The sequence below is a fragment of the Ostrea edulis genome, chromosome 2 (assembly GCF_947568905.1).
Source record: "Ostrea edulis chromosome 2, xbOstEdul1.1, whole genome shotgun sequence".
NCBI lineage: Eukaryota > Metazoa > Mollusca > Bivalvia > Ostreida > Ostreidae > Ostrea > Ostrea edulis.
In genome coordinates, this window is record NC_079165.1 from 53,092,355 (window position 1) to 53,108,864 (window position 16,510).

General features: G+C 36.6%; 1 protein-coding gene across 1 annotated transcript in view; it reads right to left on the reverse strand.

Annotated features, from left to right (window-relative positions):
• The window catches only part of LOC125682083 (gem-associated protein 5-like), a 311,122-nt gene that overhangs the window by 230,134 nt on the left and 64,478 nt on the right, over positions 1–16,510 (reverse strand). The window contains exons 10-12 of the mRNA XM_048922476.2: positions 14,264–14,394; positions 8,599–8,672; positions 2,151–2,338 (exon numbers count right to left, since the gene is read on the reverse strand). Coding sequence (XP_048778433.2) covers positions 2,151–2,338; positions 8,599–8,672; positions 14,264–14,394 — 393 coding nt within the window. The remainder of the gene's footprint in view (positions 1–2,150; positions 2,339–8,598; positions 8,673–14,263; positions 14,395–16,510) is intronic.

Genomic DNA, 16,510 nt, shown 5'->3' on the forward strand with positions numbered 1-16,510 from the left:
AAATGACTCCACCCTATTTTTGCATTTTTGTGATTATCTCCCCTTTGAAAGAGACATGGCCCTTCATTTGAACAAACTTGAAAGCCCTTCACCCAAGGATGCTTTTGGCCATGTTTGGTTGAAATTGGCCCAGTGGTTCTGGAGAAGAAGTCGAAAATGTGAAAAGTTTAACAGACAGATGGACGGACAGACAGACAGACAGAAAAGCTCACTTGAACCTTCGGTTCAGGTGAGCTAAAAAGTCCGGAAAACTGACAATTCACGCTATTTTTCTAAGTCCAAGGGCCATAACTTAATGAAAAATCAACGGACCGAGACAAAATTCGAACTTGATCTGTAACCTGTTATGGCAAAGCAATGTAACAAATATCAAATGAATATCTGCAAGCACATAAAAAAAAGTCCGGAAAACTGATAATTCATGCTATTTTTCTAAGTCTAAGAGCCATAACTTAATGAAAAATCAACAGATCGAGACGAAATTCGAATTTGATCTGTAACCTGTTATGGCAAAGCAATGTACCAAATATCAAATGAATATCTGCAAGCACAACCAAAAACAGTCCGGAAAACTGACAATTCATGCTATTTTTCTAAGTCCAAGGGCCATAACTACATGAAAAATCAACGGACCAAGATGAAATTCAAATTTCATCTGTAACTTGTTATGGCAAAGTGATGTAACAAATATCAAATGAATATCTGCAAGCACATAAAAAAAAGTCCGGAAAACTGATAATTCATGCTATTTTTCTAAGTCTAAGAGCCATAACTTAATGAAAAATCAACGGACTGAGACGAAATTCGAACTTGATCTGTAACTTTTTATGGCAAAGCAATGTACTAAATATCAAATGAATATCTGCAAGCACATAAAAAAAGTCCGGAAAACTGATAATCCATGCTATTTTTCTAAGTCCAAGGGCCATAACTACATGAAAAATCAACGGACCAAGATGAAATTCAAACTTGATCTGTAACTTGTTATGGCAAAGTGATGTACCAAACATCCAATGAATATCTGCAAGCACAACAAAAAAAAGTCCGGAAACCTGATAATTCATGCTATGGTATTTTTCTAAGTCCAAGGGCCATAACTAAGTGAACAAGAGGCCCATGAGCCACATCGCTCACCTGACTCACCTTGGTCCATATCTGAAGACTTTCCAGATATATTTGCATGTAAAACTGTAGTCCCTATTATGGCCCCAACCTACCCCTGGAGGTCATGGTTTTTGCCAACTTGAATCTACACTATGTCAGAAAGCTTTCATGTAAATGTGAACTTCTTTGGCCAAATGGTTTTTGAGAAGAAGATTTTTAAAGATTTTCCCTATATATTTGTATGAAAAACTTTGATCCCCCCTTTTGGCCCCATCCTACCCCCAGGGGCCATGATTTGAACAAACTTGAATCTGCATTATGTCAGGAAGCTTTCATATAAATCTCAGCTTTTCTGGCTTAGTGGTTCTTGAGAAGAAGATTTTTAAAGATTGTTCCTATATATTTGTATGTAAAACTTTGATCCCCTATTGTGACCCCATCCAACCCCCGGGGGCCATGATTTTAACAATTTAGAATCTGCACTACCTAATAAAGTTTATCTATAAATTTCATCTTTTCTGGCCCAGTGGTTCTTGAGAAGATTTTTTAATGACCCTACTCTATTTTTACCTTTTCTTGATTATCTCCCCTTGGAAGGTGGCCTGCCCTTTATTTTAGCAAATTAGAATTCCCTTTACCTAAGGATGCTTTGTGCCAACTTTGGTTGAAATTGGCAAAGTGGTTTTTGAGAAGAAGTCAAAAATGTTAAAAGTTTACAGACGGACGGACGCCGGAATATGGGTGATCAGAAAAGCTCACTTGAGCTAAAAATCTACGGACCGAGACATAATTCGAACTTGATCTGTAACTTGTTATGGCAAAGCAATGTACCAAATATAAAATAAATATCTGCAAGAACATAGAAAAAAAGTGCGGAAAACTGGACTGACGGACAGACAGACATACGGAGCGCAAACCCAAAGTCCCCTTCGACTTCATCGGTAGGGGACTAATAAATTATATTTATTTAGTGGAAATAAAGACAGTATATGTACTTTAATCCATTAATATTGATAAGTCATCACATCTACATCTGAATAACCTACCCAGCACTGAAGACAAGTCCACCACTTGGATGGTGGCCTCATTAGAACCAGTGGCAATGTAGAACTTCTGACCTGAGGTGGTGTCTATATTGTGTGTAGGGTGCCACTGAATGCTATTGACTAGTTTGTGATGGATGTGAACAACACATATCAGCTTCAGCAATGGAGGTTTGTAGACTTCAACAGAGCTGTCAAAATTCATATTCAAAGACATAATTACTAATCCAGCATTTCAAACATATATCAAAGTGAACATCTCAGAAAGTGTAAATGGTATCAACATGAAACCTTCACTAAATGCTTCAGCTAATCAAGACTCGTATGGATGACGGTCCCTAAAAAGAGTTAATTCCTCTGAAAGTTTACTAATTGGGATTCCCCAATGATGTTGGGATTCCCCTCATGGGCCTAACACTTAACAAGTAACAAATGTATTGGTTCCCACTATATTTACTTTTTAAATAATCTTCTCATTGCTTTCTTTTTCATACAAATGTTTTCAAGCATGTAATTAACGGAAAGTTAATAACTTTAAAAACTAATTCATCTGCTTTGAAGTAATTCGGTACAAAAAAAAGAAAAAATACCATTGCTCATCTAAAGGACACCAGCAATCATCTCCCAAAAGATTATTTGGCTACTGCGTAAAATATAAGAGTTCTGGGAACAGGGTTTTTATAGAAAAATGTCATTTTCGAACCCCATTTGAGCCCCAAGGCGAAAAATGAAAATTACAAAACCCTAATCCCTATTACACATCTACAGGACACCACCAATCATCTCCCAAAAGATGATTTGGCTACTGTGTAAAATGTTAGAAAAGTTATGGGAACTATTTTAGAAAAAATGTTGTTTTTCGACCCACATTTGGGCCTCAGGGTGAAAATGAAAATTCCAAAACCTTATTGAACATCTATAGGACACTTCCTAAAGATGATTTTGCTACTGCATAAAATGTACAAGAAGTTCTGGGAACCAGGCTTTTGTAGAACAAGAGGCCCACAGGCCTTATTGGTCTCCTGAATACTAGTGAAAAAGAATCACTACTTCCATGGGCTATAAAATCTATCAACAACAACAAAAAAAAAAAAAAAAAAGAATTCCTGTTCTGAATATCTAAGCTAAATTCTAATGTTCAGCAACAGTATAAAACAAGATGTGTTCTTAAAACTTCACTGCCTTCAAATGTGCATACACTGATGAAAGGCTTTAAATAATAGGTATATTAACATTAAAACTTCAAAAGATATGACTTATTTGGACTCATCCTAAAGTCATAACCCTGGGTTTTGATTGAAATTCACCATTTTTTGCACATCCTTTTCTGCTATTCCTAAGTATGAATTTAGATTTTCCCATTACATTTGCATGTAAAACTTTGATCCCTATTGTGGCCCAAACCTATCCCCAGGGGCCATGATTTTTACAAACTTGAATCTGCACTATGTCAGGAAGCTTTCAAGTCTTTGACCCAATGGTTCTTGAGAAGATTTTTAAAGATTCTCTCTATATATTTGTATGTAGAACCTGGAACCCCTATTGTGGGCCCCATCCTACCCCTGGTGGCCATGATTTTAACAACTTGACACCCTGACGGTGCTCCAAGTTGCGAGTAAAACGGTCACATTTGCAACCAGAAAATCGACTAGAGATTATATTTAAGTCACATTTTTGCGAGTGAGAAAATTTGGGCATCCAGTAAAATTTTGTAATCGGGATCAGAAGTCTGAATAAATATTTTCAGTCTCAATCAAAACAGCATTTGAAAGCAATCAAGATGGTGGGAAAACATGGGTTAAAGCACTTTGGATTTATCAGTAGTAAAAAGTAGAAGTCTCAGCCTAGTACATGTAATGAAGAAATTCAAGAATCACACGGAGAAAGTTCTGCATTTAAAGATGACATAGCTGTGTCTAAAGAAAAATGCAAAAGTAAAGGAAGAACCCCAGTCCTAATGGCTGAAGAAATTTTCGTGGTTGATATACAGAGATTGCAAAATGTTTTGCAGAATTTGTGAGGCCAATCAGCCAGCAACGTCCACCATTTCTGGACACCCATTGTCCGATTTCATCCTCGACCTGGTGTACATCGAAGTGTGACTATTCACGGTAACAGTAAGAGACATGTTGTTGTCCGTGGCTGCATTATTAGCAGTAAGTCGAGCGGGGCAACTGTTGCTACTAATTTTCAAAGACAATTACAAACTCGGGATGTAGTGTTCTTATTGATGCTGGTATTGACTGTTCAGCAAAAGATCCAACAAAAGTAGAAGCTCTTATTCGCATAAACAGTGAAGGCCCACTTATTGGGGACTTTAAAGCAAATCCTTGTGTGGAACACTGGGTTTTCTTCCCCAAAAGCGTACTATAATATATACAGGATGGCCCAATGCAATACAACTTTTGCCAGAGTAAATACTTGACTTGTTAGCACCCAGCATGTTTCACAGCACGTTTCTATTCAGTTTAAAAATAAAACAAACAAAACGCATACATGGGTGTTGATTTTTTTCTTGAAAGATATTCAAATTCAAAAAAAAATTGTAGGTCTTATTTACAAAATCTTTTACCATGGCGAATAGAAATTTTGAACATGGCGACTAGAAATTTGAAAATGGCGACCAGAAATATTTCTAGGTCGCCATTTTGCGACCTGATGGCAGATGTGACTTTGAGCACTGCCTGATCACAAGATTAGGTAGATAAGGTAGAGGACTAGTATCTAAATGCCAGTCAATTTCTGGCATCCATTCTGAGGCTTAATTTCATCTGATTGACAAGGTAAATATGGAGACGGTGCTTAATTTCTCGGTCTTTAATTGCAAATACTTCATCTTTTCTCTACATTCACGAGTTTTCTCCCTTTCAAATCAATTTTAACTCGATAAAAAAAATGGATTGTTTCTATGAAAAACAAATGTCTCCCCAGCTCCCCAAATTGGAAGTGCTCCTAATGAAACTTCCTCCCCTTAATGTACTGCATGGTATGGAGGAGAAAGCATGAGCAGGACCATAGACATTATGAATTCCCATAAGCCACATAGGAGAAGTGTTCACAAACTATTTTACACCTTCCACCCATCAGATCCACTATAACTCCAAGGAAAACAATTCAATTTGAATCCTCCTGTTCCTACAATATGCACATTTGCAAATGACATTGAAGTATTGTACAAAGTGTTAAGTCTCTTGGATAAGCCATATAGGAGGAGAACCGTTCACAAGCTATTTTAACATCATCCACCCCTCTTAGATCCACTTTAACTTTTAGGAAAACAATTGAATCACCCTGTCCCAATAATATGCACATCTACAAATGGCAATAAAGCATTGTCCAAAGTTTCAAATCTATCAGAAAAGCCATGTAGGAGAAGTGTTCACAAGCTATTTTACATCCTCCACCCCTCTTAGATGCACTATATAACTTTTAGGAAAATAATTTGATCTTCCTGTCCCACCAATATGCACATCTACAAATGGCAATGAAGCATTGTACAAAGTTTCAAGTCTATCCGATAAGCCATATAGGGATTTTGTCACAAACAGATGGACAGAAGGACTGAAAGTACAAAAACAATATGTCTCGCCCTGAAAGAGGGGAAAGAGACATAAGTCAATATCAATTGTGCACTTTAAACAACGGTCACTTCAATTGACAAGCTTCTTTATCATACCGATCAGCCAATTTCGGGAACAACTAAAATTTTCTTTCCAGATTTTGTGCAAAATCTTGGATTTTCAAAGTGAATCTGTAGAGCATTTGTTGACTAAAAAATCTGTGGAAAATACGGACCATCCGTACAGGTAAACAGCTCTGTGTTTAGAAAGTTTATGCTCATCCTGATCTCAAACAAGAGTTGTCAGAAGACAAAATAGCTCGCTGGGAAGCATGACTCTACTTAACCTATCGTTCAAAAGGTTAAAGTTTTTGAAAAATAGGTCAAAGTCAAAAGTTTTGATACCATATCAAAGGCCTGGTAATATGAAATATCAAATCCCTATCCCCTTGATTCAAAAGATATAGCGCCAAGGTTAATGTTTTTGAAAAGTAGGTCAAAGTCCAAGTTCAACAGTTCTGGTAACAAAAAAAATATCTTCTAATGAGGCATCTATATTTGAAACATCAAAGCCCTGTCACTCTTGGTTCAAAAGATATAACCAAGGCTAAAGTTTTTTAACAATCGGGCAAAGTTCAAGGCACAGGTCATTAGTTCAAATGTCTTCTACCAAAACAAAGGTCTCTTCTGTAAACAAGAAATGTTTGTAAAACATATATGCCCCATATGGTGCAAAATTGAAAAAGGTTAAACACATGCATCATTTATTTGATAGTGGTCCCAAACAAATCCAAGATATTGAGCAGACAATATCTTCCTATGGCCAGAGAGGATTGACCATGTGACCTAAAAATTAATAGGGGTCATCTACTCCTTATGCTGTACCAGTGTATAAAGTTTGGTGTCAATCAAGCAAATGATTTTTAAAATATAGGAAATAATATATTACTATGCCCTTGACCTTTGACCATGTGAACCCAAAATTAATAGGGGCTGTCTACTCCTTATGATGTTCTCAAGATATTGAGCAGACAGTATATTCCTATGTCCAGTTTGACCCTTGACCTTTAACCATGTGACCTCAAAATAAATAGGGGTCATCTTCTCCTGAAAATGTACCAATGTACCAAGTTTGATGTCTGTCAAGTAAAGGGTTCTCTAAACATTGAGTGGTCAGTATAATCCTTTGTCCAGTTTGACCCTTGACCTTTGACCTCAAAATCAATAGGGGTCATCTACTCCTCACAATGGATCAGTGTACCAAGTTTAATGTCTTTCAAGGAAAGGTTTCTCAAGATATTGAGCAGACACCATCTTCCTATGTCCAGAGTAGTGTAACGAAACCAAGGGTATGGGGTAGTTACATAATCATATAATCATGGGCCGCTGTTTATCTTTTAATAAATTGTCAAGGTAGAAATGGTTACTTTGGTTGACCACAATTTATGACGAACGATGACCAATTGAAGGTCCACTTTGAAATAATATCTTCACTTGATAGTCATATGTATAAGAATAATATTCTATAAAGTTTATAACATTTATTGCGACGATCCTTTGGTCAAATTGTATATACACATGCATACAATGGTAACTCGTTTGGTTGGTACAACGTTATTTAGTTAAGTATACAGTGACAAACCAATCCAGGACGTTCCTATTACTAAAAGGGCTTGTAAATTACTATAAAAATGTTATGTCACTCTAATAAATATGTGGTTACATGTAACCTAAACTTGGTACTATTTGGTACCTACCACCGTCTTATTTCTGAAGTGTACCGAGTCTCTCTCTGCAATTGACTGATCTTCTCTCTCCAAACAGCTGTCTTTTATTTACATCGGTTGTCGTTATGACGTAGTAACGTTTCAAACTGATAACGTCATACGTTTATCTAAGTTAGCGCGTTAAATTTGTAAATATTACTTAATAACGTTGTACCAATTATAAACATAATAAACATAACATATTTTATAACAATATGTGAATCAAAGCAATCAAGTGAAATAAAATCAATTGTAGTTCATTTCTATTGTTCATAATTTGCTTATAAATGACTTTAGAAGTAGTTTTAAACATCGGGTTCAGGGTTCATAATATTCTATCATAAGCGGTTAGTCTGAATGAAAATCACAACATTGTAACAAACGATATGGATTTAATTGAATAATTCTAAAGTTACATCTGCTATCAGGTCAGTTTATTGTTGTATAGGTATAAAGTAGTGTATTTAATGAGTGAAGTCCTGAACCGTAACAGTAGATTGACCCTTGACCTTTTTACCTGAAAATCAATAGGGGTCTTCTTGTACTCGTAAGCAACCCATATATGAAATATCATTACGATGAAGTGAATGGTTCTTAAGGTATTGAGTGGACAACATGTGGTTTACGACCAACAGGTGCAAAGCAATATGCCCCTCTTCTTTGAAGGGGGCATAAATGTCAAAGACCTCTATTGGTTCAAAAGATATAGCCCAGGTTAAAGTTTGTAAAAAGTAGGTCAAAGTAAGGTCACAAGGTCAAAAGTCTTGGTAACACAACAAAGGTCTCTTCATGAGGTATCTATATGTGAAATTTCAAAACTCTTTCCCCATTGGTTCAAAAGATATAGCCCAGGTTAAAGTTTTCTCCTAAAAGTGTGACGCCGACGACAACACCAGGATCAGGACAATAGCTCTCCCGAAAGTGATGAAAAGTAAAGATTTTGCGATTGGGAATGGGGACGAAATTCAATGCTACACAGAGTAGTAGAAAACCCCATTAGTGAAAACATACATATATATATACACGAGAGCCTGGATCATGCAAATAAAAACTTCTCAACTCCATATTTCACAACACCAAAAGCAGTAAATGATACTTTATAAAAGACAACAACTCTGCTACTAACCCATCATCATTGCCAATAGCTACGAAGGAGTAGTCTGGGTTCCAGCTTATTTCACTTCGAATGGGTACTCTTGGCTGCAAACAAACACATCAGTTCATTAATAGATACTTAAACAAGATATGATTATAATTTGCTGATTATAAAGTCCCTGAGACTATGCACTGCCTCTATGTAAATTATCTTCATAATACATAATACAGTGAAACTTCTCCAAACTGGTCCCTCAGAAAACCGGTTCTCCCTGAATATCGGCCAATTTTCAAAGTCCCGTCAGAAATCTTAACTTTTCCTTACAAAGAAATTCTTAAAAAACTGGCCACCCCTGAAAACTGGAAACTGGTCACCCTTTAAAGAACATTTGTTCACTTATTCTAAAAGCAGGCTTTCAAGTGACATTTTGCAAAAAATAAAGGCCATTATTAGGACAAAATTATAAAAAAAAATAAAAAAAAATAAGGGCCTTTTTTAAGGATTTTTAAGGGCTTTTTAGACAAAAATAAGGGTTAATTTACAAATCAATAGGAAAGAAAAAATGTTTTACTCACCATTTGCAAGAGCAATAATACAAAAACTAATTACCCACTCAGAAAATCATACCAGTGGTCATCAACAGCCATATTCGGCATTCAGCACAAACCATGATATAATTCAGGTGGACTCCCATGGCTCACAATCAATGCTGAATATAGCTGATAACCATCAAGATGTCTTCTGAGATGTACATTTAATCAACATAATCATTTTCTGAAAGTATATTCTAAGACTAAATTTAATATATTCCAACACTTACTTTATGTCAAATTTATTTAAACTTTCAAAATTTGAAAATGTAGGAATTTCAACAAAAAAATTAGGGCTTTTTTAGAATTCTAAAGCTCAAATAAGGAAAATAAAGACTGTTGTAGAAAAATAAGTAAAATAAGGGCCTGCTTGAAAGCCTGTAAAAGGTCCTAAATACAGAGAACCTCGGTCTTTCAATTGGTGACAGAACTTCATCTCTATTATGAATTCTGTAGAAGATTATGCTAGACAATGGGCTAAATATGAAAAAGAACTTGATACATTGTCAGAATGGGTTAAAAGCATAAGAGAAATATTAAAATCATGCATTAGACATATTAAAACAAAAGTACGTACCATCTATTCTTCTGTGTTTAGTAAACCAGAAGTGATAAAAGAATTAGATAGGTTACATGAGGAATATGTTTTGGTTTTAGCTGATAAAGCTTGTAACAACATTGTCTTTGTTTGTAAGGCTCATTATTACAACTGTATTTTAAACGAACTTGGCATGAATTCCACTTTTGGTAATCGAACTTATACTCCAACTGCCCTTTCAAAAGATGAAATTCTTCAAAACCATGCTTCAGTTTTAGACACATTTAATATCCCAGTCAATGGGTGAAATGAATATGAGTTACCATACCTATACTGGATTCCTAAACTACATAAAAACCCTTGCAAACGAAGATACATTACTGGATCCAGTAAGTACTCTACCAAGCCCCTATCTTTGCACCTCACGAAAATATTAACAGCCGTGAAGGAGAAACTTCAAACTTACTGTGCGAATACATATACCAGAAGTGGTGTTAATCAAATGTGGATTCTAAAAAATTCTAAAGAGCTTTTAGTAAACTTGAAATAGCAAGACTTTTCCCAAATCAATAACATCAAAACATATGACTTTTCAACACTTTACCCGACCATTCCCCACGATAAATTAAAGACATCATAGACAGTTGCTTCTTCAACAAAAATGGAAACCGGAAACATTCATATCTAGTGATCAGTCATCCAAAAAATTGCTTGTTAAACACCACTCTGATTCCACGCATAGGTACTTTGAAGTTGAAATAAACAAGCATTCTGAGAGTATTGCATGGTAATACATAGTCTCCTACCGGTTGCAAAAATTACTGTACCACAACAATATTCAAAGTTCATTATGTAGGTTATGGTAAAAGGAAAAATTGGGTAACCAAGATAGGAATGGTTGGAAATCAACTACTATTCGAGTAGAGACTAGACCAGAAAACAAGAGGCCCACAGGCCTTATCGGTCACCTGAGTACTAGTGAAAAAGTATCACTACTCTCAAGGACTATGAAATCTAGAAAAAAAAATTCCTGTTCTGAATATCTAAGCTAAATTCTAATGTTCAGCAACAGTATAAAACAAGATGTGTAAAATTAACATTTTTTGTACATCCTTTTCTGCTATTCCTAAGTATGCATTTAGATTTCATACAGTATCAGCAAACTTACAGATAAATACTGTATACTAAGTTTGGCCCCACTCTGGGGTCAAAACCCCTAACCCGGGGATCATGAAATTTAAAATTTTGGTAAAGGACTACCTGATCTTTCTAAATATCCATTTAGTTTCAATTTAGTATCAATAACACCAAAGAAGATGTTATTTTAGTGTTACACATATAAACACTATATAATAACTTTGGCCCCACCCTGGGGTCAGAACTCCTACCCCGGGAATCATGAAATTTACATTTTTGGTAAAGGACTACCTGCTCTTCCTAATTATTCATTTAGTTTCAATTCAGTATCAATAACACTAAAAAAGATGCTATTTAAGTGTTTTACACATAAACACTATATAGTAAGTTTGGCCCTGCCCTGCGGCCAAAACCCCTACCTCAGGGATCATGAAATTTACAATTTTGGTGGAGGCTTTCCTGCTCTACATCACTAGGCATTTAGCTTTTCTTACACATGTGTGGTTGTAGAGAATAAGATTTTTGAAAATTGGTCAATTTTGGGAAGTTTTTGTCCCGCCCCTAAGGCCCCAGGGGTGCAGGAATCCCTAAAATTTACAACTTATGTCCCCCTTGTCCCACAGATGCTTCATACCAAATTTGAAAAGAATTGGAATGATAGTTATCAAGAAGAAACAAGAGGTACTGTGAGCAATGCTCACTAAGAATACCCCTCGCTTACCCCAATCTCCCAAAGAGTGTTGTAAATAGGTATAAATTACCTCTTTCCTGAGTGTGAAAAAATATGGTATGTCTTCATAGAAGAAAATGGAAGATATAGTCCGAACACAAATCCATGGTATAAACCTATAATTTTGACCTTGAGATCAAAGGTCAAAGTCATAAAGAGGTCATGAATGTACATGACACATAGTCTCATGGTGATACACCCATGTCTTATGGTATGACTATGTCAAAACCCTATAGAGGTCATATAGAGGTCATGAGTGTACCCGACACATCATCTCATGGTGATACACTAATGTGTCAAATATGGTAAGCCTATGTTAAAGAACAAAGAAATCATAGCCCTGACATGAATCCATTGTAAAAACCTTTAACTTTGACCTTGAGGTCAAGGTCATATGGAGGTCATGAAGGAACCCGACACATCGTCTCATGGTGATACACTCATGTGTCAAATATGGTATGCCTATGTCAAAGAACAAAGAAGTTATGGCCCGGACACGAATCCATTATAAAAAACCTTTAATTTTGACTTTGAGGTCAAGGGTCAAAGTCATATAGAGGTCATGAAGGTACTCGACACATCGTCTCATGGTGATCTACCTGTGTGCCAAATATGGTATGCCTATGTCAAAGAACAGAAGTTATGGCCCGTACACGAATCTGCAGACAGACAGACAGACAGAGTGATTCCTATATACCCCACTGAACTTCGTTCGCGGGGGGTATAATTAAGAATGTCTATTGTTCACACATTTAATAACTGATACCAACACCCCTACCCCTGGGATCATCTAATCTACAATTTTTGTAAAGGACTACCTGTTTTTTCTATATATCCTTTTAGTTTCAATTTAGTACACATAAACACTATATAACAAGTTTGGCCCTGCCCTGGGGTCAGAACCCCTACCCCGGGGATCATGAAAGTTACAATTTTGGTGGAGGTCTTCCTGCTCTATATCACTATGCATTTAGTTTTTCTTACACATGTGTGGTTGTAGAAAAGAAGATTTTTGAAAATTGGTCAATTTGGGGCAGTTTTTGCCCCGCCCCTAAGGCCCCAGCGGTGCTGGAGTTCTGAAATTTACAATTTATGTCCCCTTTGTCCCAAAGATGCTTCATGCCAAATATGAAAAGAATTGGACTGGTAGTTATCAAGAAGTTAAAAATGTTCAATTGTTAACGCACGACGCACGTCGCAAGATGCACAACGGATGACGACGGACAACAACCAATTGCAATAGGTCACCTGAATTTATTCAAAAACTTCTATGTGAGAAGATAAAATCTTGCTGTGGCCTTCAATTCTACATTTAGATATCTCGACAATGCTTTGTCTATCAACAATAATAACTTTCATTTAAATGTTGATTCGATATATCCTTGTGAGCTTGAAATAAAAGACACCACAGAGTCATCCACTTCTGCTTCATACTTAGATATTTTATTGAAAGTAGACATTAACGGCAAACTGACAACTCAACTGTATGACAAACGGGATGATTTCAGCTTCTCCATCGTCAACTTCCCATATTCATGTAGCAATATCCCATTATCACCTGCATATGGTGTTTATATCTCTCAACTGATTCGAAACGCAAGAGCTTGTTCTACGTATGGTCAGTTTTTAGAACTAGGCAAGCTACTGACAAACAAGTTGATAATACAGGAGTTTCAACAGTCTCGATTAAAGTCAGCATTTTGCAAATTCTATGGTCGTTATAACGATCTAGTTTGCCAATACAACCTATCATTGGATCAAATGCTGTCTGACGTGTTTATCATTGGGTCAAATGCTGTCTGACATGTTTCATATTGATTGTTAGGCCGTTGTTGCACATTGATTTTGACTACGGATAACTCCGCTTACCTGAGCAAGATACAGGGCTCATGGCAGGTGTGACTGATCGACAGGGAATGCTTACTCCTCCTAGGCACCTGATCCCACCTGTGGTATATCAAGGGGTCCATGTTTGCCCAACTCTCTATTTTGTATTGCTTGTAGGAGTTATGAGATTGATCACTGTTTGTTATCTTCACCCTTTCTTTCACCATCATGTGATTTATCTATCGTTACTGACATCACATTCGATTTTGTTGATTGACAGATTGATTTTATATTGTATACTGTCCCTCTCGAGAATATTTCACTTATATGGAGACATCACCATTGCCGGTGAAGACTGCAAAATTTAGGTCAATGCTCAGCGCTTATGGCCTTTAAGCAGGGAGGGATCTTTATCATGCCACACCTGCTGTAACACAGAGCCTTGGTTTTTACGGTTTAATCCGAAGGACCGCCTCATTTAGTTGCCTCTTACGACAAGCAACAGGTACTGAGGACTATTCTAACCTGAATCCCCACGGGACTCAATTTTGTTGAGGATGTTATCAGACAGTGTTGTAAAAGTGATAGGGTGATAGAAATTACGAAAGGATACATTTGAAAAACACGTCACAGATATGAGAGATAAGGGCACATATTTTATGTAGGCATGCTTTCATCTTCATAATGAGTTTGCAGTCATCAGGCTGCTGCTCAATTTTGAAGATTAGCAATATCAGCAGAACTTTTGTGCTAACTCGAACAGCAGTTGTACACACAAAGAAGACTTTTAGAGATTGCATCATTCCTTAAGGTTTTGACCCCACCCCTCAAACCCAAGGGGTTTAGTTTAAAGTGATATGACATTCAAAATACCTTTGGCCCATTAGTCTTGAAAATCAATGAATTAATATTTTGAGCTTCATTCTGAAATTTCTTTGGGTCATGTGACAGAATAATGCCATCGCCCACACTGTATATCACAAATGTCCATCCATTTTCTGTTTCTGAAAAAAAAAAAACATTCACAATATGAAGAAAAAAGTTTTTAAAACATATTATAAAATTTTTATTGATGTTGCATGTATGTTAAAAGAATTCTCAAACCAAAAACAAAACAAGAGGCCCATGGGCCACATCGCTCACCTGAGCAGCAGTTCCTAGCAATAAACAAGCTTGAGCAAAACTATCATTATACAAGCAGCTTGGTTCAGAAAAAACTTTTCAAAGGTAACGGCTAAAAATCCATTAATTATCACACTTAATTATTAAACTTGACTACAATTTCATTGATTATCATATGCCCTTGTAGACAGGTATGACTTTTCATGTAACACATTTCATCTAAGGATGCTTTGTGCCAAGTTTGGTTCCCTGTACATTCGCATGTAAAACTTTGATCCTCTATTGTGGCCCCTTCCTAACCCCTGGGGTCATGATTTCTACAAACTTGAATCTCCACTTTGTCAGCAAGCTTTCATGCAAATTTCATTTTTTCTGGTCCAATGGTTCTTGAGAAGATTCTTAAATGGCCCCACCCTAATTTTGCATTTTTGTGATTATCTCCTCTTTGTAGGGAGCATGGTTCTTCATTTCAACAAACTTGAATCTCCTTCACCAAAGGATGATTCGTTCCAAGTTTGATTGAAATTGGCCCAGTGGTTCTGGAGAAGATTTTCCTAAATACCAGCATGTAAAACTTTGATCCCCTTACAGGGTTCAAAATTAACTTTTTCAAGCACTAGTCCGTACGGACTAGTCACTATTGATGTTCACTAGTCCGCAAAGCATTTCACTAGTCCGTCCAGTATATCATTAAATGATCATTTTATTCGATAGTATTTAATGAAACCAAACACATCACAGTTGCAAGCAATTCATTTTCTGACACCTTCAGAAGAAAAAGACCACCATACTTTATTTTGCATTCAAGATCTTCAGAAGCATACAGTAACCTCCGAGTTAATCCTTTTATAAACGTCCATAAGTGCGTTCAAGATCAACGTTCCCATTGTTTTCGTGCTCAGTTCTTACAGTCACAGGAGTTCGAAATTTTATCAATAAAGTCAATAAAATTCACTCGATTTACCAAGTCATTAGCTATAGTGTTACAAACTCCTGTGTTTGAGTCGTGAATGACGAGAACATGTGCGCACAAACGTGCTTGTTCTTAAATCACACTACTTGCAGTTCTTGCACCTCGAATCCGTTCTCGTGATGCGTACTCGGAGTTCGGAATCGGCAGGAATTTGTGCTCGTTCGAAGAATGGCGGTCTCGAACGCACTCCATGTGTTTGAAAGATCAGGATGTCATAGTCACGCAAACACTTAATCATGCAGGTAATCGACCATAAGTTCAAACATCTAAGAGACTAAGACAAATCGTGCTAAAATCTTATCCAATTCAAGATTGATTTCCGGATTTTCACTAGTCCGTACGGACTAGTGCTATAGAGAGTTTACTAGTTCGACACGTTTTTTACTAGTCTCGGACTTACGGACATGAGGTAATTTCGAACCCTGCCTTATGTGACCCCAGTCTACGCCTGGGGACCATGATCTTAGCAAATTTGAATCTACTTTATATCAAGAAGCTTTCAGGTACATCTCCACTCTTCTGGCCTAGTGGTTCTTGAGAAGAAGATCTTTAAATGATGCCCACCATATTTTTCCATTTTTGTAATCATTTCCCCTTTGAAGGGGGCATGGCCCTTCATTTGAACAAACTTGAATCCCTTTACCAAAGGATGCTTTGTGCCAAGTTTTGTTGAAATTGGCCCAGTGGTTCTGGAGAAGAAGAGGAAAATGTGAAAAGTTTATGACAACGACAGACAAAGGATGATATGGATTAGCTCGAGGAATCGACCCACAGCGAGATTCAGAATTCTTGCCAAAAAAAGTTATCACTTTGAGGTCACCTTTTTGTCTATATGCACTCAAATACCTCTAAATCATAAAGTTTCTGAATTTCACTGACAACAGGGTTAGAGTCTTTCTTTTTAATAAGATAATCTTTTTGGCAAATAAAACTATTTTTTCATTTTTGTGGTCAATTTTGACAGTACTTTCCCTTCAAAGAGCATGATGGCAGTTGTGCCCATGGACAAATTAAACATTTTCAGA